A 26,977-nucleotide genomic window follows, 5' to 3' on the forward strand; every position below is an offset into this window, starting at 1 on the left:
TTAAACACAAATGGCCAACAAAACCCAACTGTAAATCTGGCAGTGGAGTCCGTAGTAATTAGCGGGACAGCTGCAGTGGAAACTTCCAATGGTGTTCACGCATGTTCCATTGTTCTGGCATGCAGGTGTAAAGCTAGAACATTCGTCTTCATCTGTTTGGCGTTGTTGGTTTTGTGGTGAAAAAAAAATTTTAATCAACGTCTCAATTGTAGTCAACAGTTTTTATGATGAGTACAATTTAAAAGAATTTAGTATTTCAGTCAAAAGCGAAAGACATTTTTTATTGACATTTTTAATGACTTTCATTAAAATACAATATCATTGTCAATATCAATAAAATTTAAACGAGGTTTGAACTTCTGCATATACAGATGACTTTTAATAACATTAGAAAGCCAGTTGATGGCATCAATGAAAACATCAACAAAAGCCTATAAAACAACAACGACCACCTCCGCGGCTTCAACATACCAACACACAGCTGATGTCCATCACTCCGAAAACCTTCATAACAGGAACACGTGTAGTTGTTGAAGATGTCGTTGCATGATCCGTTGTTTCCGCACGGGGAACTCATGCACAACAGCACCTCTGATGATGAGGAGGAGGAGGAGGAGGAAGAGAGTGATGAATATGATGACGACGATGATGACGATGATGATGAAGACGACGACGATGAGGACGATGACGATGAGGATAATTAGGATAATGATGATGATGATGATGAAGACGACGATGATGATGATGATGATGACGATGAGGATAATTAGGATAACGAGGATGATGATGATGAAGACGATGAGGATAATTAGGATAACGAGGATGATGATGATGAAGACGACGATGATGATGATGATGATAAGGAGGAAGAGAGTGATGAATATGATGATGACGATGATGATGAAGACGACGACGATGATGACGATGACAGCGATTAAAAAATAGATAGACACAAGAGCAATTAAAATTAATTATAGGTACTTATTTAAAAATAATGATAATTATATTATCAATAACATTATTATTGTATTTAATGTTTCTCAATGTTTCATATTTTTCAGTGCGTTAATATTTAAAATTTAACATATATTATTTTAAATTTGTTAATTATTTTTTCATAGTATTTTTGACTTTTAATTTTTTGCCTCAACAATTTTTAATTTTGTTGATATTTCAGTTACCGCACAAGCTCTGAATACGGGCTTCTGGTTTACTTATTAAATGGTTTAATGGTTTAATTGTTATTGTAGTTATGAAATAATATGTTGGGTAAAGAAATTATTTCATGCTGAAGACTGGCTTTGAATGTTGACGTCACTGAAACTTACTCTAGATATATATGTATTGCTTAATTTTTCAGTTGATATTTTTATTCTTGGTTATGTGTAAATTCTGTTGAATTATTGAGATTTATTCTGTTCACGAGGCCATCCATAAATTAATATTTTATTGCTAGGATGAACCTTTTTACTTTTGTAAATAAAACTGTTCAGAAAAATAATTAATTCCTTAATTGGTCGTTTAAATTGATTATTGAATGACATGATTAATTATCATAATATTATCATAATAAATTATGATATTGAGTAACTAATTTTGAAACTAATTACTATAAATAATATCTTTATTTTATATTTAATTACAATATTTAATTATATATTTTGTATATATATATATAATAATCATATTTATTGTATTTAATATCATAATAAATTATGATATTAAATAATTAATTTTGAAACTGATTAACTCTAGCTGCACTCATTCTTCTTAAATGAAGAGCTTCCTAGACTAAATTAGTGCCCTGTTTGACATTTAATTTAATTTAATTTTATTTTATTTCATTCTCATTGTTTTCATAGCTGAATAAAGAATTATTAAAAAAATTAGCTGTACTAATTACCAGCAGTACAATTCTTTCCCTCGTACCCCACACTGCATGAGCACTTGTAATCCATAGGGGAATCGAACCATGTGCAGTTGCCAGGATTCTTGCAGGGATTGTTGCGTAGGCATTGATTGTTGTTGGCTGTTGTTGTTGGTAGGAATATTGGTGGTGCTGCTGATATGAGTATTATTGCTTTTGTTGTTGTTGTTGTTGTTGCAGTTGTTGTTGTTGCAGTTGTTGTTCTTGTTGTTGCAGTTGTTGTTGCTGTTGTTGTTGTTGCTGTTGTTGTTGTTGCTGTTGTTGTTGTTGCTGTTGTTGTTGTTGCTGTTGTTGTTGTTGTTGTTGTTGCTGTTGTAGTAGAAGCAGAACTAGTAGTAGAAGCAGAACTAGTAGTAGTTGTTGTGAATGTGGTTAATTCAGTAGTTGTCGTCGGTACGACGGACGCGGTGTCGGTAGTTAACTTCATTGATGCTAAGATGTTGTAATTCGTTTTGGTTCAAATATGAAATCATTTGGGTTATAGTGAAACAATTTGAGTATAAATAAATTTGCATTTACCATTAAAGGATTTATCTCAAAATTCTTATGCCAAACAAATAAGTAGTCAGTTTTGTTAAAAAAAATTTTCAGGTTCGAACGATAGTTAGATTAGATTAGTTAAATTAGTTAGTGTAAATAAAAGTAACATGAGTAGTAATATGTACGGGTGAACGGTTTTTTGGCAATGTTCTAATGATTTTTACGGATGAAGATGATTAATTTTGAAGCTCTTGATTCATTTTAAATCATTTTGAATCATTTTGAATCATTTTGAATCATTTTAGATCATTTTGAATCATTTTGAATCATTTTTTAAATCATTTTAAATCCTTCTAAAATCTTTTACTCACCAAGAATGATGAAGATTGCCAATAGAATCATGATTGTAATTTGGTAATAAGTTGCCTACAACAAACAAACAAAAATTATTTTATGTTTACAAATTTTTACAAAGGTCTGCTGTTTATTCAATAGAATGTGAACTTTTTGTTACACACTCAGTATTTATGAATTTTAATTATGACTATAACCAATATTTTATATTTATAATAACATATTTCAAAATATAATATATATTATTATTATTAAATAATATTTTATAATAATATATTAAAAAAAAGAAATCACAGTTGTCGGACTATTGAGATACACAGTGAAGGAAGTTATCTCTGGATTCCTTTAATATTTGTTCAATCATTGTAGTTTAATCAAAGTGTCTACATAACATTACAACAACACGTACTGCAACATTCACAGTTCTACAATATAACACACACACACGCACGCACACACACACGTACACACACATATATAAATGCATGTGTGGATATGTAGGTAGTATCTCATTTTTATATACTTATATAAAGTACATTGTTTGCCTAAAAAGTACAAGTGCATAGTTATGAATGAAGAAATAAGAAATGTCTCAAATTTCCCCTGCAAAACACATAAGACTTACAGTCATCTGAACAATGGTTTGCATGCATTAGCTTGTATTTGGCAGAAGATACACCAAGATTCACACGCACGCACACACACACACACACACATACCACACACACACGCACGCACACACACACACACACACACACATACTTCTGTTCATTCTTGTGTGTGCGTGCATGTATTAGTACAACATAAAGTATTTTAGTGATACGGAATCAAATATTTGAATTTTGTCTTAGGAAGTAATTCAAAATGACAAAAAATTTCTTATTTAATTTTTACGAAATAAAATTTTCTTCTTTCCAAATTCAAACAATTTTTTCAACATTATTTTAATAATTTTGTTCTGTTTTTTAAAGTGCACGCCTCAGAATTGAAATCTATAGAAATCATTTTTTCATAACAATTCTTATTCCAAATATTTTTAAAGAGCCAGAACCACAATATCTTTGTACCCTTGTATGAATGTTTTACTACAGAAATTCATTTCGTCTGAAGTGTTCAAATCAAAACCGTAATGATTCTTCATCAAATTAGATAAACAAGCGCACCTAACAAATAAACATCTGGAGTAACTGTCGTCATTTTGAAAACATCTTACCTGGTTGATGGAACGAAAGATATATTTGAACTTTTAAACCTTTATATTATTTATATTAATGTATAACATATATAATATATAATATTATATATATAATATAATATAATATATATAATATATAATATTATATATATAATATAATATAATATATATAATATTATATATATAATATAATATATATAATATATAATGGATAACATTCTCTCACAGTTTATATATATATATATATATATATATATATATATATACATAGTTTACATATATATATGTATATATACACATAGTGACATAGACACATATATTTTTATATATACATGGTCTAAATATATATTTACATATCAGAATGACAGAAACTATTATTTTATTATTATTATTATCACAATTATTATTAGATTATTATCATTGTTATTATTAATATCATTATTATTATTAATATTTTAATATTTTTGTTATATTGTGTCAATACACACACATACACACATACACACACACTACACACACACACACACACACACACACACACACAAACAAACACGCACAAACAAACAAACACACACAAACAAACAAGAAAATGTCATCAACAACATCACTGTCCACTTCACTTTCTTGTTTAAAGTATCGCCTGTGTTTCTTCCGCCAAGCCAAAAAAATGTCATACGATCAAAACTTCTGGTTGGGCTTGGAGAAGATGCACCTAAACAGGTTGAGGTTTGAAGTTCTCATCAATGGCACTCTGATGAATATGACCATTTTACGGTTTGTAGTTTTGTAGAACACTAATTTTAAACTAGTTTGAAATATACTATGTCATGGTAGATAGATAACCAGATCTGTTGTTTCTAGAACTTAGTTCGAATTCAAAGGGGAATGGCGTTTTACAAAAAAGAGTTAAATAAACATTGTTGATGAAATTATTTTACTTCAGTTTTTGGAGTGAAACTTTTGTAATGAAGAATATTTTTTAAAAGAAAATATATTTTTTTAGCTTCCTCATGATGTAAAAATTTATGTAAGAATGTTTGACATTTTTTTCACACTTTCTATCATCAAGTTTCATTTATTGGTGTGGCCGAAATCGGCTGGATTTTGAGATCTTGGATAATGTAGACAAACTTTTTTTGCGTCTCACTTTTACTACTTTTACTACTACTACTACTACTACTACTACTACTACTACTACTACTACTACTACTACTACTACTACTACTACTACTACTATCATTTGGATACAAATTGAAAAATTAAAAAAAATAAAATAAACTACTAATAAAACATAAGAATTGTGCTTTCAATTGCAGAAAGGTCGATAAAAAATGTCTAATTTTCAATTTTTGTTTGAAAAAAAGTTTTTAAATGAGGTTTTAAATTGTAGTGAAGAAATTTGCACTAACAGAAATACACAAGTACGTATGAACAAATAAACAACTTCTTAATTAAATGTCTTTATTAATCTATAAGCTTATTGTCACTTTGAATTTTAAGAAAATTTTCCGAATCGTGTCTGGAAAAAATGAAATTTCGCACGCTTGTGCAGTTCTTAATACATCCAAATTTCACGGAAAATAAACTTCCAGGAGGATAATGTGTTCATGCGTCAATTATTTTTCAGTTGAACTGCCGGGACGAGAGGATGTTATCATTGTTTGCTCGCCGGCTCGAAATTAAGAAGAAACAATGGTGTAAATATCCAGGTGTGTGTGTGTGTATGTGTGTGTATACGTGTATGTATGTGTACGTGTGTGTAAGGCAGTGTGTGTTTATGTGCGTGTGCAATGAATTTACCTGTTTAATGTGTATGTGTGTGTGTGGGTGCGTGTGACAATATGTATGTAAGACGGTTTATGTCGGCTTAAATGCGTTCATTTTACTCTGTGTATGCGTGCGTGTGTGTGTGTGTGTGTGTGTGTGTGTGTGTGTGTGTGTGTGTGTGTGTGTGTGGTTTGTGTGTGGGCTGTCTGAGTGCATTGTGGGGCGCGCTGAATTGAAATTTTAAAATATAAATGGTGAATGAATTCCGTATATCGGAAAGCATGAAAGGATATCATAATTTTAAAAACGTTGTAAAGTGAAGATGAATAGATGATATTCCAGAGGTAGGCCTATATGTAAAATAGTTAATATTAAAACCAGGGCCATGTTTTCCTGGCCCTCTAACCAGTAAATTTTGTCCGCCAACGAAATTTAAAATAAATAAAATTTCGAATTTTAAAGAATTGGGGATTGAATGTACGACGGAATACAATTTTTTTAAGAAAATTTTCTTCAACGTTTATCTCAACAATAACAGCTTCTTTTCTCTAACAATGGCTTCATATTTTTCATGTTTCAATATAAAATTCAAACTAATCTAAGTAAAATCTGGGACGACATATTTTTTTTATAAAATGTGTCAAAATCTTTATTTAGATTAAAAGATATCCATTATAGTGTGCCTTTGTGTGCGAGCTCATATAAACAAGATTCGTTTCAAAATTTGTGAAAAAAAATTTTTTGTTCAAGTTGTTGGAAAAATATTCAAAAATTAAAAATGTCGCCGAGTTTATTAATTTTAATTAATGTTCTGTTGTTATTAATAGTTAGTTTGTTAGCATCAGCAGTTGACAAGAAGTATGAAATGATAGGAGAGCCAGACAACCCAACGTGTTTTGCTGCCGAACCTACCAAAAGGCTAACCAACATACGATCCTTACTGGAATGTTCTACCAAATGTTCTCATTATGTTTCTCCAACCGATGGTAACACCACTTGCAACGCATTCAACTACATATCAAATAATGCCAGCGATCCGGCTAAACATTGCCAACTGTTTCATTTCACTTGTGAAGTTCACTATAAGAACACTAGTAACATTTCGAACTGTCACGCTTATGGGGCTAGTTTGATGTTTTTTTTCATGTTTTACGTCCATATTTAAAGTTATTCATTAACAATCTTATGTATGATCATGTAATGAACTTTCAAATGCAGGATATCGTAGCCAGGAAAGCATTCGGTAGGTGGTTGAGTTGCTTTATTATTTCATTTGCATAATATATAACTTGTTCATTAATAATTACATGAATATTATCATAATTACATATTATTATTATTCAATTATTGGTAAGAATAATAATAATTTCAACAGAGATTGAAAACACAATTCTGCCGTATTGTAAGTTTGAAAAATTAGATTTAAAATTTCAATCTGTTTAAATTTTGCGAATTTTGGAAAAAATTTCCTTCAATTAATTTTGCTTAATAAAATGCGAATTGGGTAATGTAAATGTTTTAAGGTAATTTAATATTTGTTATGTGGTTTTATAACAACAACAATAAATTTAATTCAATAATAAATTTAATTTAATAATAAAATTAATTAACAAATAAGTTAAAATAAAAAATAAATTAATGTGCGGCGGTAGTGAAATAGTTAACGTGCCCGACGCTGTTGATGCGGTGTCCGACTTCGAATACAAACAGATCCCATCCGATTACAAGTAGTGTAGCATTAGAAGAATCAATTCTGAAGAAAGAATTGAATCAGAAATTAATCCTATAAAATTTTCAAACATCATTCACTATAATCGTTCCAAATATTTTCAAATTATTTGAATGAAAACAAACATACAGATAAAAATGAAACACCCCACAAAGTAATTATTATTTAAACAGCCAACATTTCCAACATGACGTCGAGCAAGTTTTGCAACTTTCCATTCACCTTCAACGGTGGATTGTTCTACTCCTGCTCCAACTCACTGCCTGGCATCAGCAATCCTTGCTCCCTCTACATGTGTCTCACCGGAAGGAGGCAGTTAGCGATCTGTACTGATCCTGAAAGTTCGTTATTGCGTTGTTTCTGATTGGATCCAGTTTCATTGGCGAGCATTTAGTTGATCGTTTTCAAAAATTTTTTACGATTTACTGTGAGGCGTCTTTGCCTAAGGATGATTATCATTCTGCCCACCATTGCCAAAAACAGAAGAAACATTTTTTTTTGTTTCCATTTTTTCAAAGAATACAGCAGCGTCAATCAAACCATTTCATTGAACATTCCTACGTTTGTAAACGCAACTCTTTTAACGTCAGTCAATGGTTGGATGGTCATTCAGCAGAGGATCAACACTTTGCAAAGTTTCAACCAGCCATGGAACGTTTACAAGGTATTTCTGTTTCACTTTTGATTTTGATTTGATTTTTAAAATCTAACTCGAAGTAAGAGAGAAGAAGAAGGAGAGTGATGATGAAAATGGTGTGCATAAAAATTTTTTTACAGTTGGGGTTTGGTATTTACGACAACAATTTCTGGTTGGGCTTGGAGAAGATGCACCAGTTGACGATATCGGCTGATTACAGGTTGAGGTTTGAAGTTCTCATCAATGGTCTCTGGTACTCTGATGAATATGGCCATGTCACGGTTTGTAGTTTTGAAGAACACTCATTTTAAACTAGTTTGAAATATTGATGTCTCCAGTTGGATATCTGGTTTTTTAAGTTAAAAATATCAATTTTTTATTTATATCAAAAATTTATTTTTATCATAAGGAAAGATTTTTTTTAACTATTCATGCACTTATCAATTGTTATTAAATTATTATTATTTATTTTAAATTATTATTTTTTTTTTAATTTCCATTTAGCACACAAGTGTTAATATTCTACATGTGTTTCAAACATTTTAACAGTTGATAGTCTTGAAAAAAAATTTATTTTAAGTCATTCACTACTAGATACAACTTGACTTTTAATTGACTAAGCAGGGAATATTGAAAAACATTGATCAATTCACCCACAACCTTTCATATTTTTTATTCCTTAATTAATTTGTTCTTTGTTAATTTTTCACACTAAAAATATTCCAAAAATCCATTCTCATCCAAGTTAAATACAGCCGAGAATAAATATTCCCTCTTTGTATCCGGCTACATTGGAGATGGCAGCGATATCCTAAACAGTCCCCAGTCTTACTGGCGCCGCAATGGGATGAAATTTTCCACTCCCGACCAGTATAACGACCCAGCAGGATACAGTTGCGCTGCGTTGTATTCATCAGGAAATTGGTTCAATGCTGATTATTATCAAAATGTTAATGGAGTGCTTGGTTCTAATAATCATTACAATTATAAGAATAACTTTTATCTTATTACGTATAGCAGGATGATGATAAAACTCAATGCGTAAGCCAATGGTTATAGTATATTTCAATTTTTGAAGCTTTATGTACAAGAAATATTTGTATTTACCAGTACCCTAAGGTTATATCATTTTATTAATTACAATATTTTTCTATAATTCGTTGTTCGACTTTCTGAATGTCGTTGACTGTTTGTTATTTGTCTAGATGTCTAGTCTATCCTTCTACTTACGGAAGTTTTTCAAATTTGTTGATAAAATGTTGTATTTGACAGGTTTAATTAGAATATCTAAATTAAAAATTAATTAATAATATATTCTTCAATTTTAATCGACTATTTGTAATTAACGTTCAAATAATTGAAACTATAAAGACATCTTATGAAACAGTAAAGAATATGTGAATTTTGTATGAATTTTTTTTGAACCTAGCTGATTTCTCCCGCGTTTCGAAAGCTACCAACCAGTCCATATTCTACTTCCATGTAGTTTATTTCATCAACGTTCGTTAAGATGAAACAATTTGATATAACTAATAAATGACTAACATTATACTTTCATAAATATAAAATAAAAATGTTATTTTCAAATCAATTTTTGTTCTCTTGTTGTTATAATAATAAAAAATTTGTAAAATGAAATTTTTAACACAAAAAATATTTTCTCAAATGGATTATTAATGCATTTTAAAATATTAAAACTTTAAATTGAATCTCTATATTTCAAAAGTAAAGCTTTATTATTTTTTTCAAACTTTATTTTCAAGAACAACATTTTCGAATGAAGGGTTTTACAAAGCATACAAAGCAATGAAATACTATTTTACTGTTCCTAAAAGTATAAAGTTCCAAACGTATCATTGTAAGCCAAAATTAAACTATCAAGGCCTAACCAAATCCAAAGTGAGATAACGAATAAACAGATCTTGTAAAAGCACATACAACAAAAAACATAAGTTTCAAAAGATAAGGCTTGAAATATAAATGTGATATTATATAAGTTATATTACATTAAATACAATTACTAATGAGCGTTTTGCAGTACATTATTGTTTTTGATATCACCTGATTTATCACAAAATCTTCGTCAACAGCATCATCGTCATCATTTTTATTTACAACCTTATTTCAATTATTTAATGAATAGTGGAATGTTGTGTGAATTGGTCAGGTGTGCTAGTTGGTATGAGATTGTACAAATGCAGGTGAACTGGTTGTTAGTATATGCGATTATGGTCAGTGTGTTTGAAATCGAATTATTTCTTAAATAATATTGTATCGTTGTATGTATGAATTTGGCTTATATAATGTGTTTAAGAAGGAAAAGGCATATTTATCAGCTTGTGAATTTTCTGTTGTGTACCTCAGCATTACCATCATCATTACCACGTTCTATCTTAACTTTGCACTTTTTAGCTGGATGTCTGACTTTTGCTGTCGTTGAATTTTTTGAAGTTGCTGGCTCTTTAGCTCGAGAACCATTGGATGCAACCACCGAACATTTCTTTCCGGTATCTCACTAAATCTCATCTCCTCATATTTTCTCTTGCCTTTGTTGTGAAGCGTAGAAATTCTTACAAAATCGAAAATGAAACAAAACCAAGTTGGAGTGATGTCCATTCAAAGTCTTGCAGAAAAATTGATGCAGTTCCAACACAAAAAGTATTGCACCAAAAAAGAAACGAATGCAGAGTAGGTTTCTTTCAAGTGATCCGATCCGGAAAAAGTTATTAATTCGGTGTGGAGCAACAATTTGGACGAATATAAAAAAAATGTAAAAGAATTAATTATTAAGAGACACACTTACGACTTTACTCATAGAAAGTTGCCAGATCCCGAGCGATCTAACTCATGGAAGAAAATTGAAGGATCGCCATTATCTCAAGGAGCAGACAAAACAACGCAAAATGAGTCCGCTAGTGAGATGGGTCACCACAATTTTAAAAGTGACAATATCCAACCCCGCATCAAATGAACTCTTGCACAACAAAACGCTCGTGATGTTTGATCAAAATGAGACGGCAGGCAAGCGTCAACCTAACCAAAGGAGGCAAAAGAAGATTGGTCGCAGTCTGCAAAGCTCTTTGCTACGTAACTATAAATGTCGTTAGTACGTCAAACCATTCATTGTAGCGTCACGTATCATCAGCGTCCAATCAGCGAAAGATTTGGACAGGATAGTTAATTGAATTATAAATGAGAACATTCGATTAACATAACATATCGATTACAAACCATTCAATGTAACGCTAACAAAATATCATTTTTAAACCTCTATATCAAATATTTACAGTTACGTACATAGAATTAAGTAAACAAAACTAAAATAGATACATAGATATTAGATATTATAAAAAAAAATCAATTTCTCCAGAGCGACATTCTAACTTCGGTAAAAGAAGTAATAAAAGTAACTAAACACAAAACTAATTGTACAAATTCAACAATGTATTAAATTCTACAAATTTCGTACGACTCATTAAACGAAAGAAGTTTTAAAATAATAAGCACTTAACCGGCGATTGTATGTATATGAAGCAGTTTAATAAATAAATTATTTTCGTTCATGGATAGAAAGATGGAAAATTTTTTTGTAATTACAACTGGATCAAAGCGGAACAATTTTTTAAAATAAAATTTAAAAGGTAAAATGTTAATTTAATGAAACTTTCATTGTTAACTCTTTTTGAATAGAATGGTGAATCGGGACAAAATTTTAAATTTAATTTTTTCTATGTTAAATATTCTTATTTCATGAAATTATTATTTATTATTCATTATAACAAAATTACGTGAAATCACATAATTAAATTTATCTCACCTAGAGATTACATTTTCCCTGTAGTTAGTAAATAACTTAGTAAAACTTATCATCGTTTAAACATTTAAGACAAAACTCAGCATATTTAACATATCTAACAGATTTCATACTTTACACGTTGTACAACAATTCGTGAAGACATTGTTAAATATTCAACTGAATCAAGATATTTTGAAAAAAATTGTTGCATTGTTAACATTAATGTGAAAATATAAATTATTAAAATAGATGACACATTTTTGTTAACATGTTTCATTTTATTTACTATCAGAATTTAACATGTCTATTTTCTACAATTAAATTTTTTTTCAAATAACAGGCAGATTTTCATAGAGTTCAGGTGGGTTCGTTTGAGGTTTTTCAATGAAAAAAAACAGTACCACATACAAATATAATTGACACAATATTGTATCGAGGTTAAAATTAAAGTTGGGGTTTAAATAAATTAGCATCAGATTCATACTGCATGATTAATAATGATCACATTTTATGATGAAGAATTTAAATATAACAATTTTTATCAAGTTTAATTTTCATCGAAATTCTTCTTATTAAGTAAATAGGCTGAATTCTGGTAGACCTGCTGGTAAGACTGAAGTTTGTAATCAGATTCATACCCGAAGGCGTCTTCGTCCCTTCTTGGGCGTGTGTAGCTGATTCGCTGCTGAGGTCTCACGAAGTTCCCGTACGGTTTCTGCCTTATTATTTTTCCTCCCGCGCTGGCTCCCAGATAAAAACTGCTTCCACTTTCACTGCCGACGTTCACGCCGTTCAATGCTTGCTGCTGCTGCTGCTGTCTGTTGAGTGGTTTGCCAAAAGTGCTCTGATGTCCGTTAGATAAATTTGTCTGCGAGCTGTGATACATCACATCCGCTTGGTAGTTTTCGCGGTTCATGGCCGTGTTTATATCACGATCGTATAAGTCGTCGTTGTTTTTTCTTGCGCTGTTTATTGAGCTGGAATATTTCTCGCCAAGGCTGATATCATCACTTTCATTATTACTTCTTCCCCCCGTCTCATTGTTTGCAAGTCCAATTCCATACTCGGTTAAAGTGTTCCTAAGCAGATCTGCCCTGTTGGAGCTAATGCTCTGAACATTTCGTCTTTGTACAGTTTTCTTCTTGACCTTGTCTTTATCCGTATTCCGAAAGACGGAGTCATCGTAGCTGTTGTTTCTTTGGTTGCTTGGTGTTTTATTTTTTCTTTTAAATTTCAACAAAGTAAGGACCGTGACTGCTATGAGGACTGGAACGAATGAAAGTCCAACAGTCAGTCCTATGATGAGAGCCACTTTGTCGTATTTATAATCAACGCAGTTTATAAAGTACTGCTGGTTTGAACCTAGGGTTACCTACATTTTCAAATGAAAATTAAACGATTTTATAAAATTGAAAATCGGCGATATTTATTAGATAAAGAATTAAACTATTTTAATTAAAATATTTACAGAATTCACAATATTTATATAAAGATGTTTAATTACACTTTACAAAAAATGTTATTCTGTACTAAAAAAATGTCGATCCCTTGGAACCAACCGACCAGAACAGCTAGCCATCCGTGCTTGCAGAGGACAGCATCATGTGAGAGTGCAGTTGGTTTGTTGAGAGGTGGCTGGCATTCCATCACGTTCGAGTCCAAACTGACCATTCTACAACTTCCTGATCCGATTGTTACGTTGTAGTCATCCATTGATACCCCGTTGTTCAAGCTGGTTCCCTGAGATTTTTATGGATGTGGAAATTTATTCATTTATTCAATCACATATTCATTCATTCGTTCATTCATTCGTTCGTTCGTTTGTTCGTTCGTTTGTTCGTTCGTTCGTTCATTCATTCATTCATTCATTCATTCATTCATTCATTCATTCATTCAAAACTATCACTTCAATATTGAAGCAAAACTGTACACTCAATAAATCATTAAACACATTAAAAACAGCTGCATTGAGAATTGAACTAAAGTGAAATATTGCAATTCTGTCTGCGCACTCGCTAACACTCATTCGAGCAAAGGCTATCAAATCAACCTATGCCTAAATATTTGTAGAAATCAGAGCAGAACAGAGAACGATGTTAACGCTTTCACTCCAAAGTTCCAGTAAAATTGTATCATCATTTAAATTGTGTTATCATTTTATTTTATATTTGATAAAATCATATTGAATAAATGAATCGATCAATCAAGTAAGGAATTGTAATATATATTGTATGCAGATTGTGAATGATGAAAAAGCATGGATCAAGCCATTTAGCGAGTGTGTCGACATTCGCACCGCTGAAAATGCCACGATCAACATCTTATGCCTGTCAGTAAAGCTGTACATGTACAATAATGACTTATCATTAAAAGTTCAATTTTGGCCACCAAACGACTTAGGAATGTTTAATCCCTTAAAGCACATTGCCGTAAATTTTGTGTTTCAGCTACTTTGCTGCTCTACAATTTATCAAAACAGTAACGCAAGAAAAAAATTTGATGGAATACTTTTTTACTACCCATTTATTTATTCATTCATTTTTTGATTGACTGACTGACTGATTAATTGATTGATTGAATGACTGACTGATTGATTTATTCCTTTATTTAAAATAATTTTATCAAAATTAAAATAATATTCCATAGGACGTTTAATGTTAGTTTCAAAAAATGTTGCAACACGCCTTAATAGTGAGCAGCCTCCCAGAGCCAGGATCGTAGTTCTGGTAGTTGTTAGACGATCCGTCCATGGTCGGCAGGTTGTATATGAGCTGGAGCGTTATTTCTGGTTTCGATTTGGATAGGTTTTTGTAAGTTTCCAAGTTACCCATGTGCAAACCAAAGTCGACACCGAGTGATCCAACACTGCTAGGGACTGCCAAAGTGGCCGCCTGTCGCTTGGAGAGACGGAGGGGGCGAGGAGAAACTTCAGGCTGGGTGTCTGTTGAGGAGTGTGAATTTAAGGAATATTCTGATGGTAATAAGAAAAAAAAATAATTGTTTCAAAATATAAACATTATTAAAATATAAAATTAAATGTTTTAAATAAAATTAACTTAAATACAACTTCAAAATCACGTGATTAACCTCTTTTCCCCATAACGACTTGTGATATGTTACTATTGTTGGCGAATCTCAGCTCGTTTGGCACCTCAATGTCAGGTAGGTAACAGACGATGGAGGTTTTATTCCGTCCCTTGCATTCCTTTCAATGTATTGTTGGAGCAGTTACAAGTTGTGAACATCACCGTGATGTAATAATACGTTTTTATGTATTGAAAAAAACATCTCATCTCGCTTTATACATACATATATAATTACTAAAAAACTTTTTTTATTCTTTATTTATTGATTTTTCAGATAATTTATTTATTTTAATAAATCTATTGAATAATTTAGATTAAAGTTCAATCAAAAGATTTATAAACAACAACTTATAAACACAGCGTATAAGTTTATATAAATTAGAATTTTTTGGCTAGAGGTATTTTAAAATCTACGCTTATTTATGTAAGACAATTACTGAACGCGGAAAATTAGTTGAAGAAATTATTGATAATATTAGCATTATTTTTTATCACTAACATTTGTTTGAAATGCGTTTTATTTTTTTATTTTTGAAACTGTATTTTCATTTTTTAAATAATATTTTAATTGCCAATTGAAATCGTGACTACATCATTCAGAATTCACGTCAGTCGTCTGCTTCTCTTACCGTGTAAGTAGGCTGAGATATATTCGTCACCCCATGCAGAGTTGTCTTCACGACGGCCAACAGGAGGGGTTGGTCCACCCCGTCCATGTAGTTCCCCACCACGGTTAGGGATATACCGCCCCTGGGGAGTTTTTGGTTATACTTTAAATGATGATGTCGAAGGTGGTGATAGTGGCGATGAACGTTACAATGTCAGTTGTGTGTTTATCGATATGGTGAAAATGCTGATATCGGTCAGTTTGACATTTAGAAATTGATTTCGTCAAGACTTAATGGATAAAATGACAAATGTCACAAGGGTGGTTATATAATTAATATACGAAGGTCTAACTATTTATTAATTAAAAATTAATACGCAACGAACAATGTACGACAACCTATACTTACAATGCCAAGAGGGTTTTCGGTAAAATATCCGTTACAATCGGGTTAGCGATATACCGATATTTCAAGTCAGTACTTATATTGCGCTGGCCTGAGTATTCGAGAGTTATGTCGAAAGTTGAGTTGAGGAACGATTCTTCTTTCAGGCGGGGTACCTTGATTGCTACTGAACGGTTGTCTCTGGTGAGATTTTGTGAGAGATGGTTGTTGTTGAAATTGTTTATGAAAAAAAAACGCCACCAACTTTATATCCACAGCAACTCCATAGAGAGTGGCCTGATTTTTCTGATCGGATGGCACGAAATACGCCCCCAACAAAGGGTAGGCCTCCAAGTTTTGACCCCCAAAATAAAGGAGACCCCCTCCCGCCATCAGACCATACGTTCGTGAAACACTTGTTACTCTTGGTATTAAGGTGGGCAGGTCTGTAAAAATTTATTTATTCACAATTAATTATTTCAATTTCATTTTTGGCATTTAGATTTCATGAACGATTACCCATTTCACAGAAGAGTCCCACCTTTCCGGGCGGGCAGATGCACTGGTATCTTCCAGGCAAGTTCATGCACCACGATTGGGGGGAACAACTGCTTAGATTCTGTTTGCACTCGTCTATGTCTGGTAGTGAAGTCGTTCGTTTGTTCGTTTGGTTTGTTTGGTTTGTTAGATTGTTCGTTCATTCGTATGTTTGTAAATTATTTGTAAATGATTTTAAATGGTTTGTAAATTGTTTATGAGTTGTTTGTTCGTCTGTGTATAAACTGTTTGTTTGTTTTTGGACTGTTCAGAAAAAAGCTCCTAGTTATTATCTTCAAGTTTAAATAATTTCCTTATTTTTGCCCATAACGCATCTGCGTTCGAGTTTCTTTTTGCTTTATCGATTTAATGGCTCCCCTCATTCTTACGCTCGTTTGCAAAGCTTCTCAACTGTTCATTTTTTAAATTCATTACAAAAGCAATTCTGTGTTTCTTGTGTGGCCAGATTAAATTCCCTCAATAATGTGCCGCTGAAAATGTATTATCAACTTTTTAACCATTTTCGCACGTAAGGAGTCACTATAGAACAATGTTTAATAATGGATGCATGTAGTATATGAAAACAAACGCGTGATTTATTTGTAGCACGGGACGCTGTTAATCACTATACAAATATTTCACTTATTTTATAAACGTAAGCTGTGCTTATTTTCACTTTTTGTTTCGGTATGGTTAGGTGTGTGTATGTGAGTATGTGTGCGTGCGTGTGTGTGTATGTGTGTGTGTGTGTATGTGTGTGTGTGTGTGTGTGTGTGTGTGTGTGTGTGTGTGTGTGTGTGTGTGTGTGTGTATGGTATGATATATTTTGTGTGATTCAAATTGTGCGCGTATGCTAATGATGTATGTTACTTTTTATACAAAGTCCTCAACTTTAAAACAACATAAATCCCTATCTGCATCGGTTGCAAGTTTTGTTAAATTTTTCAGAGTGTCTCATCTTTTGAATTCAAACCGCTGTGAACACAAGACATCTAGACATTGACATTTCATCAATTAGAAAAATTGAATTCAACGAAACAGAGTGTACATCAAAACGGAATCAAGATATTACATAAAAGTAATAATAGTTGTAATAATAACACAAATAACAATAATAACAACAACAATAATAACAATAATATTGACAAACCTTGACAGAAAGTATCATTGCCATAGACAGATGTGAAGCCAGGCAAGCAGGAGCATGTATAGCTGGATGGACCGAGGTCATTGCATTTGCCGAATGGCTCGCACGGGTAGCTCTCACATTTGTTTTCCTCTATTGTAGTTGTCAGAGTTGGCGATAATTAGGATTGTGATGATGTATGTATTTGATAGAAATATGATATTTGATATGATATTTGTTAGAAAGATTGAATGACTAAAAGATTAATCGAAGTGATTTAGGTGAATGATGACTAAGAAGTGTAATAACTGTTGAATACGAGATTAAGAGGATTAATCTGGTGAATATGATAAAGACGATTAAGGTGTGGATTACACGGCTACACCGTTTTGCCAAAATTAGAATTTCATAGTTGGGAATGTTGCTTCAGAGCAAATCCATCTCAACGTGGTTATCATTTGTGTTATCATAACTGCCATTATCATCATCATCAAAAACATACCCTCCCCAGACATCATCTTCATCATCATCTTCATCATCATCTTCATCATCATCATCCTCCCCATCCCCATCATCATCATCTTCCTCCTCCTCCTCATCATCCCTATCATCATCATCATCTTTCTCCTCATCCTCCTCCTCCTCCTCATCATCATCCTCCTCTTCATCATCATCCTCCTCATCCTCATCATCCTCAACAACAACGGACCAGTGGAGCAGAGGCTATCTTTGTAGCCGGGCTGGCAAATGCATTCGAAGTCCAAACTGCTGTCACCATAACCATAGCATGAGCCACCATTCTTGCACGGAGAGCTGAAGCAAGGGCTGTGATTTAGCTCCTGGCACTGCACGTAAGCCACCGGTGATGTATCTATTGGTAAGACGGCAGTGTCGTCGCTCGGACAGCCGACCACTTGTATCTCCAAACTGCTCATTGGCGGATACAAAAGTAGTTGTTAATTGATGGAAAGATGATTGGTTTATAGGGTTCTGAGTATTCATAATTTGTTTGGCTGGTTAATTGTTTTGATTGATTGAATGGTTTCTTGTTTGGTTGATTAATTTGTTTGATTGATTGGTTTGATTGATTGATTGGTTAGTTAGTGGATTGATGGCTTGTCGATTGATTAATAATTGGTTAATTAATAATTTGTTGGCAGGTTTTTATTGGTTAGTTAAAAAATGGTTAACATGTTTTTATCAATATTTGGTTGTTGATTATTAGTATTTATTGATAATTGATTGATTTAATTGATATATTTTTTGACTGTTAATGGCTTATTATAATTGGTTAGTTGGTTAATTAATTTGAATAATATGCTGTCAAAGATTTTAACATTGGTTGCTTAAAAATGGTTTGATAGGTCGGTTGAAATTATGATCGGTTGGTTGGTTTGTAGTTAGATTGTTGGTTGGCTGGTTGGTTGATTGGTTGGTTGGCTAGTTGGTTGGTTAGTGGTTAGTTGGTTGAGTAGTTGGTTGGTTAGTTGAATGGTTGATCAGTTGGTTGGTTTGTGGTTGGTTGACTGGTTGGTTGGCGGAATAAAATTGAGTGATTAGGATGGTTATGGTGTGGCAGATGATAACGATGATGATGAAAATTTTGAAGAGTAAAAATTTAGTTTCATCAAAAGTGATTTTTATAAAATTAAGAAAAAAATTATAAAATTATAAAATGAATATTTAATTATATGAACAAATCTGGTTGGTTGATTGGTTGGTCGGCTTGTTTAGATGGATATTTTATCTGTAAAGTAACAATGGAAAATGTCAAATTGTGCAGTTAAAAATTTATCTGGTTTAATAATTTTTTTAAATAAATAAATTTAAATAATTTTGATAAAAAAAGATTGCTAATGTTTTGGTGCAGATTTTAAAACATCACAACACAATCTAACCATCTTTGCTGCTAGTGGGAATGCTGTAGTTGATTCAGATGTTGAACTTGTCTCAAACGCTGTTGTTGATGGTGTTGTTGTTGTATGTGTTGTAGTATAATTTGTTGTTTTTGATGTTTCTGTTGTTGTTGTTGTGGTTGTTGTTGTTGTGGTTGTTGTTGTTGTGGTTGTCATTAGTGTTGTTGTTGTTGTTGCTGCTGTTGTTGTTGTCGCTGTCGTTGCTGATGTAGTTGTTAATGTAGTATCCTATAATGGAATAGTTTCAAATTGAGGATTTTAAAAATTTTCATTAATGCTATCTTACTACCAACTGTTTTTTAATTAAATAGTAGAATATTTTTCTGCAAATTCTGCCTTGTACTGGTAGTATTATTTGTGTGGAGGTGTAGAAGTATAAGAATTAATAACATTAGTAGCAGCAGTAGTAGCAGCAGCAGCAGTAGAAGCAGTAAAAGTGGCAGTAGTTCTAGTAGTAAAAAATACTAACAACACGTAAACATCACTGAAAGAATACTTGAACATGCTTGTACAGTATTAACTATACCAACCGAATCGGCATATGGACACATCAGCAAGTCTGGGCAGAACGGGCGTTGAGCCGTCTTTGCGACTGTGATGTTTGTCGTCAGATCACATACGTACTCTCTGTGTACGTCTTTCGAACGGGCAATGCCATTTTTGTACATTATTATTATATAGTTAATATTATAATATAATTTGTACATTGTACATTATTATTGATAATATAATTATTACAAATGAAAAATAATATAATTATTACAAATTAAATTGAATATAGTATTACCACTACTACCACAACCATCACTACTATTACTACCACTACTACCACTACTACTACTACTGCTACTACTACTACTACCATTACTGCACTACCAATATTTCACTACTGCAGTGATTTTATGTTAAAATTTGTGTGTGTGTGTGTGTGGTGTGTGTATGTGTGTGTGTGTGCACACGGATATGTGATATAACATTGATAATAATTCAATTATATGTCATTGTGATATAGAATGATAATGTAACAGCGATGACGATGACGTGATTGCGTTTAATTATAATGATTAACTCAGATGATGTCTACTGTTTGAAAATTGTTTAACATCTGTCAATCAATCAAATAATAAATTAACCAATTAATCAATCAACCAATTAATCAACCAATCACTCAGTCTGTCGGTCAGTCAGTCGGTCGGTCGGTCGGTCGGTCGATCGATCGATCGATCAATCAATTCAACAGATTAATTTATTACTTTCAACTGAGGTGTAGCAGAGATAGGAGCCTTGTAGCTCTGAATGGATAAAAAAATTTATTTATTTTCAAGAGTATTCAAACCATACTAAGAATTTCAAACCTTCAAGAGTCAACAGCATGCAAATCAACAGAGCCACAAAACTTGATTGAAATTTTGCTGGAGGCATGTCAATGCATTGTTGACTTATCCAAAAAAAGACTTTAATTATTATTAACCAAACAAAACAAAATTTATTTCATCATCTGTGCCATTACCTTTAAAAATGTCAAACTAAGCTTTAAGCAGTTCAAATATTATTTGAAGATATTTAAATATTTGTTGAAATTTTAGTTGTAGAATTTTTTGTAGAAAAGTTTCTCGTGATTTGACACAACTTATAGGCATTCCATGCTTAATCATCAATTCATTTTAATTAACCAACATTATCTCTATAGACTACAAGATATAAAAATATACTTTGAAAACTATCTTATAAAAATAATTAAAATTTATTTAAACATACAATTCAATATCATGCCGATTATTATATGATATGTTTTAAATGCAAGCAAATGTTAATAGACATTTACAAATGGTGTACGTACATTAATGGCTAACGAAGAAGCATATATAGATAAAAGTTCTGTGTAGTAAGACTATTCAGCGAGAGTTTCGTATTGTTTTTCATTCAAAAGCTCATTTAACATTCAAGCCGGCCTCGTTGACTCACTAAATACAAACATTCAATCATTCAGTGTTTTTATTGGTATATCTCTATCCGACTGGTAAATTTCAATGATGGTTTTGAAGACAGCTTTTTGAGTTGATCAATCAGACAATCAAATTTTTTTCTAACAGTTCTAATGACTGATCTGTGCTGTGCGTAAGAAAGAATGGTTTTAAAACTTTACATTATTTATTCATACAACGTACATGTGCTATTGTGTGTGAGTGTGTATGTGTGTCTGTATGTGTGTGTTGTGGGTGTGTGTGTGTGTGTGTGTGTGTATATGAATAGCAAACAGCAACGACGGCCTCAATCCGGCATTTCTGAAAAACATGAGAGAGGGCATTGTGGAAGCACTGTTAATACTTCTCAACAAGTCGCTGGCGACGGGTGAAATACCATCAGATTGGAAAGATGCAATCAAAGTGGCACTCCTCAAGATTGGAGATCGTTGCGACCCGCGAAATTGTAGACCAATTAGCCTTACAAGCATTATATACAAGATACTAGAAAGAACAATTAAGAAGATAATTGTGAACCACTTGGCAAAAAATATCATATATAATAGCCAACAAATTTGCTTGACTTCATTGAAGAGGTTTATGAAAATTTGGACAAAAAGAAAGCAGTGTATTATTTGAATTAAAAGTAAGTATAATTTATGGTTTTAACAGAGAAAGTACAGTTTTTGACGAAAAATTGACCTGATGAGCAATAAAAAAAGATCGTCAGCCATATTTTTTATAGAATATGACATAGTATAACATATAACATATAAAATAGAATATATGTTATATTCTATATATATATATATATATATATATATATAATATGTTGTTAGCATAATTTAGACAAATGTTGGTCCAACCGTCAAAAGTTTCACCTCGGTCACCCGTAAACGTTTAGACATTTACGAAAATTTACTAAGTTAAATTAATTACTGGTAGGTTTAATAAAAAATCCTAAAATAATGTCATTTCTACAAAAAATAAAATACCTTTCAACGTTTTTGTCTTTATTTTTGGACTATATTTATATTTTGCTATAAATTTCAAACTCTCGTAACTACCAGCACCAAATTTAAAACTTCAAAGATCTCTATATTTCCAACACCAGTGTTGTAGCTTCCAACGATCGCAAGTATTCATTATTCCAGAGGTTCAAGACTTCTGATAAATGAAGACGACTGCTACAAACGTTTGGGCGTTTATTCGAACGCCAACAGTAATAGGAACACTAAACTTATCCAAGTAACTATATAAATCACATTTACGACTTCCATTCAAACCTCGCTATTGGCATGGCTACTTTTTTTTTTTTCATCGCTACTTCTTTCCTCTTGTGTACCCCCTACGGTAGATTTTTACAATTCTCTGTGGTATGAAGATTCTATGGTTTACAAACAATGACACATTGCGAAGATAACAAATATAACAAGATAACAATTATTAATAATATACATATTTGACCAATGCAGCGGTTATAACAATATAATTCATTAACTATTATAGTTCTTTTTATAACTCTTTAAAAATTATAGTTATGCGAGATATAATAAAAACACATTACAAAGTTTTAATAATAATAATAATGATTAAAATGTCTTGAATCAATTATGTATTCATGGAGTTTCCAGGTGAAATGTTTGAAAGAAAAAATGTTGTAGCCTGGTCTTGTGATATACACCGCTAAAAATTGTAATAATGATCATCACTCGAATTGTTATCATAATGTTCATCATTCAAATTATTTGAATAGTCACTGTAAGGCTGTGTTGAACTTTTCGCGTTAGGATTTCTGAAATCTGAATTAACGTGAGTTGTCTCGTTTAAAGATAAAGTCTCCTTCGTAGATTTTGCGGAGGTACCTGGCAAGTTCATGGGCATCAGAGAGTTTCTACTTTTCCCCACAACCGTTTCAATTTGATTTAAATCAGTGCTGTAAATTGAACCTCCCATTATTGAGGGGTCTGCATTTCCAAGGTTGGGAGACGAGGATGAATAAGGGTTGTTCACGACGTCTTCTGGTCCCTCGCTGTTTTTTCTTTTTTCCGAAAATTTTCTCGTCACTAGTGCTATAATGACAATGATGATCATCAGAAGAACCGCACCGCCGACAGAAAAGCCAATTATGTAACTGAGTTTTGACCAACTTTCCAAATATTTGGCACACTGGTAGAAATATTCGCTGCCGACTACTTTCACCTTGTTGAATGTTTAACATATTATTCGAGATATGTAAATTCCGTTGAATTACAAAAAGCGTTTAAAAAAATTGAATAAACTTAAATTCAAATTTTGCTGGTTTTATTGAAGAAACATCCTCAAAGTTACATAACAAATATAATGACAATTTATCTTCTTCTACTGTAAACTTAAATTAACAAGCTCGTATATAAAAGCATTGTACAAAAATCTTTCAAACCACGACAGCCAGCTGGTCAGTGCAGTGGCTACTTGAAAGGTTGTTCGTGGCAGGTTTGGTGGGTGGTGGTGAGCATTGCAACATGTTGGTGGAGAGGTCTGCAACTGCACATGTGCTGTTGCCGATTTCAACGAGGTAGTCAACCTTCGAGATGCCGCTGTCCAATCCACTTCCCTGTTTAACGTCAACATGTCAATTTTCAGCTAATGAAAAACTTTTTACCAGAAATTTGTCTGTGCTATGACTGTGTAGTTAATGTTATTCCATTTATTTATAATATAAACACGACACATTATTTTTACTTTTTCTCAATAATAGTAATTTAAAGATAAATTTAACAAGCAAGTGCTTGTTGGTTTGAAGGTTACATGGAAGGTTACAGCCCCAACCTGAATGAAGACGTTACTCAGCTTGGAAGGGTCCACTTCCAAGACAACTTCAGTTGGTGAGATGATTGGGAGGGAAAACCTGGGACTGATGATGAGGTCGGGTCTGCTCTTGTTCAGGTTGGTGAACTTGGGGAAGTTGTCCATTTTGAAACCTAGGGAGAGTTGCTTGTCGACTTCGGAGGAGTTCAGCTGAGATGCAGGAATGTTGAAAGGGAAGACGGGAAGTTGGCATCTCATGTTCGAGTCATCGCTTGCTATGCAGGGCTGCTTGTTTAAATTAGATGATGACGTTTTTCATTAAAGTTGATGTTTTATTAAATCTAGATATTCATTTATTGAAGGCTTATTTTTCTAAACAGTCATGTTTTATTTTGTATGACACTTGCATCTTTTTGCAAGACTGTCTAGTTTCTGCAGTCTATTGTTCTTTATATTTTTTATTAGCATATTGCTATACTATCGGCAACAACAACAGACGAGCATTCACAATTTCTTGAAATGTCAAAAATTGTGACCAATACTAACACTGCTTCCATCTCCACTGAAGAGATTATCTGATGACGAGGTGTTCCAGAGACGGAGGTATGCAGTGAGGACGGAGTTGCTAACAACGTCCATGTTGCTCCCTCTCACCATCATCCAAACACTGCCTCTCGGTCTTAAAATTAAAAAGTGGACAACTTGTTGGTTTGTATTTGCGTCTTACCAAACTGTTTTGTTTGTGTTTTTCATCAACTGATGATGCCGAAAGTTTTTAAACTTTTCTAAAAAAAATTGGTGTTAGATAATAATTTAATTTATTTGAATAGAATGGAATGGAACTTTTTACAAAATGCAATACATGATCGTGAATCGAGCTTATTTATTTTACATAACATCAATCCCCAGCATCATTTGTCCACAAAAACAACATTTGAAATAAATAAGTTTATAGAAACAGACGTTAGAAGAGGATCCTTTGGAGTGATGTCGGAGATATTTGGATTGGAAGCAAACCTGAAGGTGAGTGAGGCCGTGTGGTTCTTGAGGAAAGTAATTTTTATGGTGAACTTCTGGTTGGTGTATGCTTCGTTGTTGTTTGGTGCGGATGGTGATATCAGGGTGAAGCGAGTTGGTGTGCCATAGTAACTGGATGGTGGGAATGATGATGCATTCAAAACCATTACTAATCACAATTTAATGTTATAATTTTTTATTTATACTAAAAAAATAAAATAAATAATGTGAGTTAATGTGATAAACCTGTTATTTTTTATCCTTCCAGGAAGTTTTTGTAGCATACTGTTGTCCGGCTCAAAGGTTATAGAAATTGGAGGAAAGAGGTCAAAGTTCATTCCACTTATGATGAACTCAGTGCCTCCCGCCAGGATTCCAACCTTCGTTGAGGTGGCATCAAGTGAGGGGGATGTTATGAGGAGGGAGGGTGCTTCTGCCAGGGGTCAGGTTTTTGTTTACACAACATTTCTTTTTTTTATATGAATAATGTGATAATTTCAAAATTCTTCGATCCCGCCAAATGCATGCAAAGTTCGTGATGCACGGATTCACGCACTTCATTTGCACACACGCAAAATGTGTGTTAAAACTTCTGAAATTTACTTAAGAGGGATTGTAAAAATATAATTAATAGTTTTTTTAGTTTAATTACATCACAGTGCCTTCACAAACGAAGGGTTTTTAATGATAAAATAATTTCCTAATTTCAACTGACTGTATGTCTGGCAGCGAACTCCATAGTAATCACTAGGACAGGTGCATTGGAAACTTCCAACTGTGTTCAGACATGTTCCATTGTTCTGGCATGGAGGGCTGGCTGACGAGCATTCGTTGAAGTCTGTGAGGTTTAAAAGGTTTGATGCTTTGACAGGGGTTAAATAAATTTAGTTTGCCGCATTTTTTTATTGTAAACAAAACAATTTACTTCAAGCTAATTCTAAAAACAACAACTATTGGAATGTTATTAAAAAATTTCTTGAAAGCAACAGCATTGGCTTTGTCATCAATACCTTTAGAAATATCAGAAACGTCAAAAATAGCTTCAAATCAGCACAAACATCGAAGTGTACCTATAGATCAAATTTATTAAATCAACCTAAAATCATTTGAAGCATGGTTCGTCTCTTTTATGAAAAACGCTAAAAAAATAACATTATAACATCGTCGACAACACGAGAACATTTGGTAGAAAACCTTTACTACATCAACAAAACAACATAATTATCAAAATTATTAAAAAAAACTTTCAAAAAATCATCATTGTCATCATCAACAAAAACAACCCACCAAAGCACTGCTGAGGCTGAAGATTTACAAAGCCTTCGTAGCACGAGCAAGTGAAGTATCCATGGAAATCGATGCACGACCCATTGTTACCGCATGGTGAGCTCATACACAACAACAACTCTACTGGATAGTAAATTGCAAAAATAATGTGAATAAATTATACTAATAACTAAATATTATGATAATTACAATAATTACTTGAATATTTTGATGCCATTAATATTCTAACAAAGAATATAGTATTGAATTAACAAACATATTTTGTCATAATTAATTGTTACAATTGGAATACTTTACGTTAAGTCAGAAGGATGTTTGTAGGCAAGTTAAATATATTAATATATGACTTACTTGGGCCCCTAGTAGGAGTTGCAGTA

General features: G+C 32.5%; 1 protein-coding gene across 1 annotated transcript; it reads right to left on the reverse strand.

Moving 5' to 3' along the window:
* HELRODRAFT_72662 (hypothetical protein) lies at nt 1–26,709 on the reverse strand (the record flags this gene model as incomplete). The annotated part of the gene is made up of 7 exons (XM_009013089.1): nt 1–146; nt 472–591; nt 16,483–16,596; nt 17,657–17,779; nt 18,336–18,451; nt 26,025–26,151; nt 26,601–26,709. Coding segments are annotated over 7 exons (855 nt in total), but the record flags the coding sequence as incomplete, so codon positions are not given.
* Nucleotides 26,710–26,977: the final 268 nt, after the last annotated feature.

This window comes from Helobdella robusta, assembly GCF_000326865.2.
Source record: "Helobdella robusta unplaced genomic scaffold HELROscaffold_11, whole genome shotgun sequence".
NCBI lineage: Eukaryota > Metazoa > Annelida > Clitellata > Rhynchobdellida > Glossiphoniidae > Helobdella > Helobdella robusta.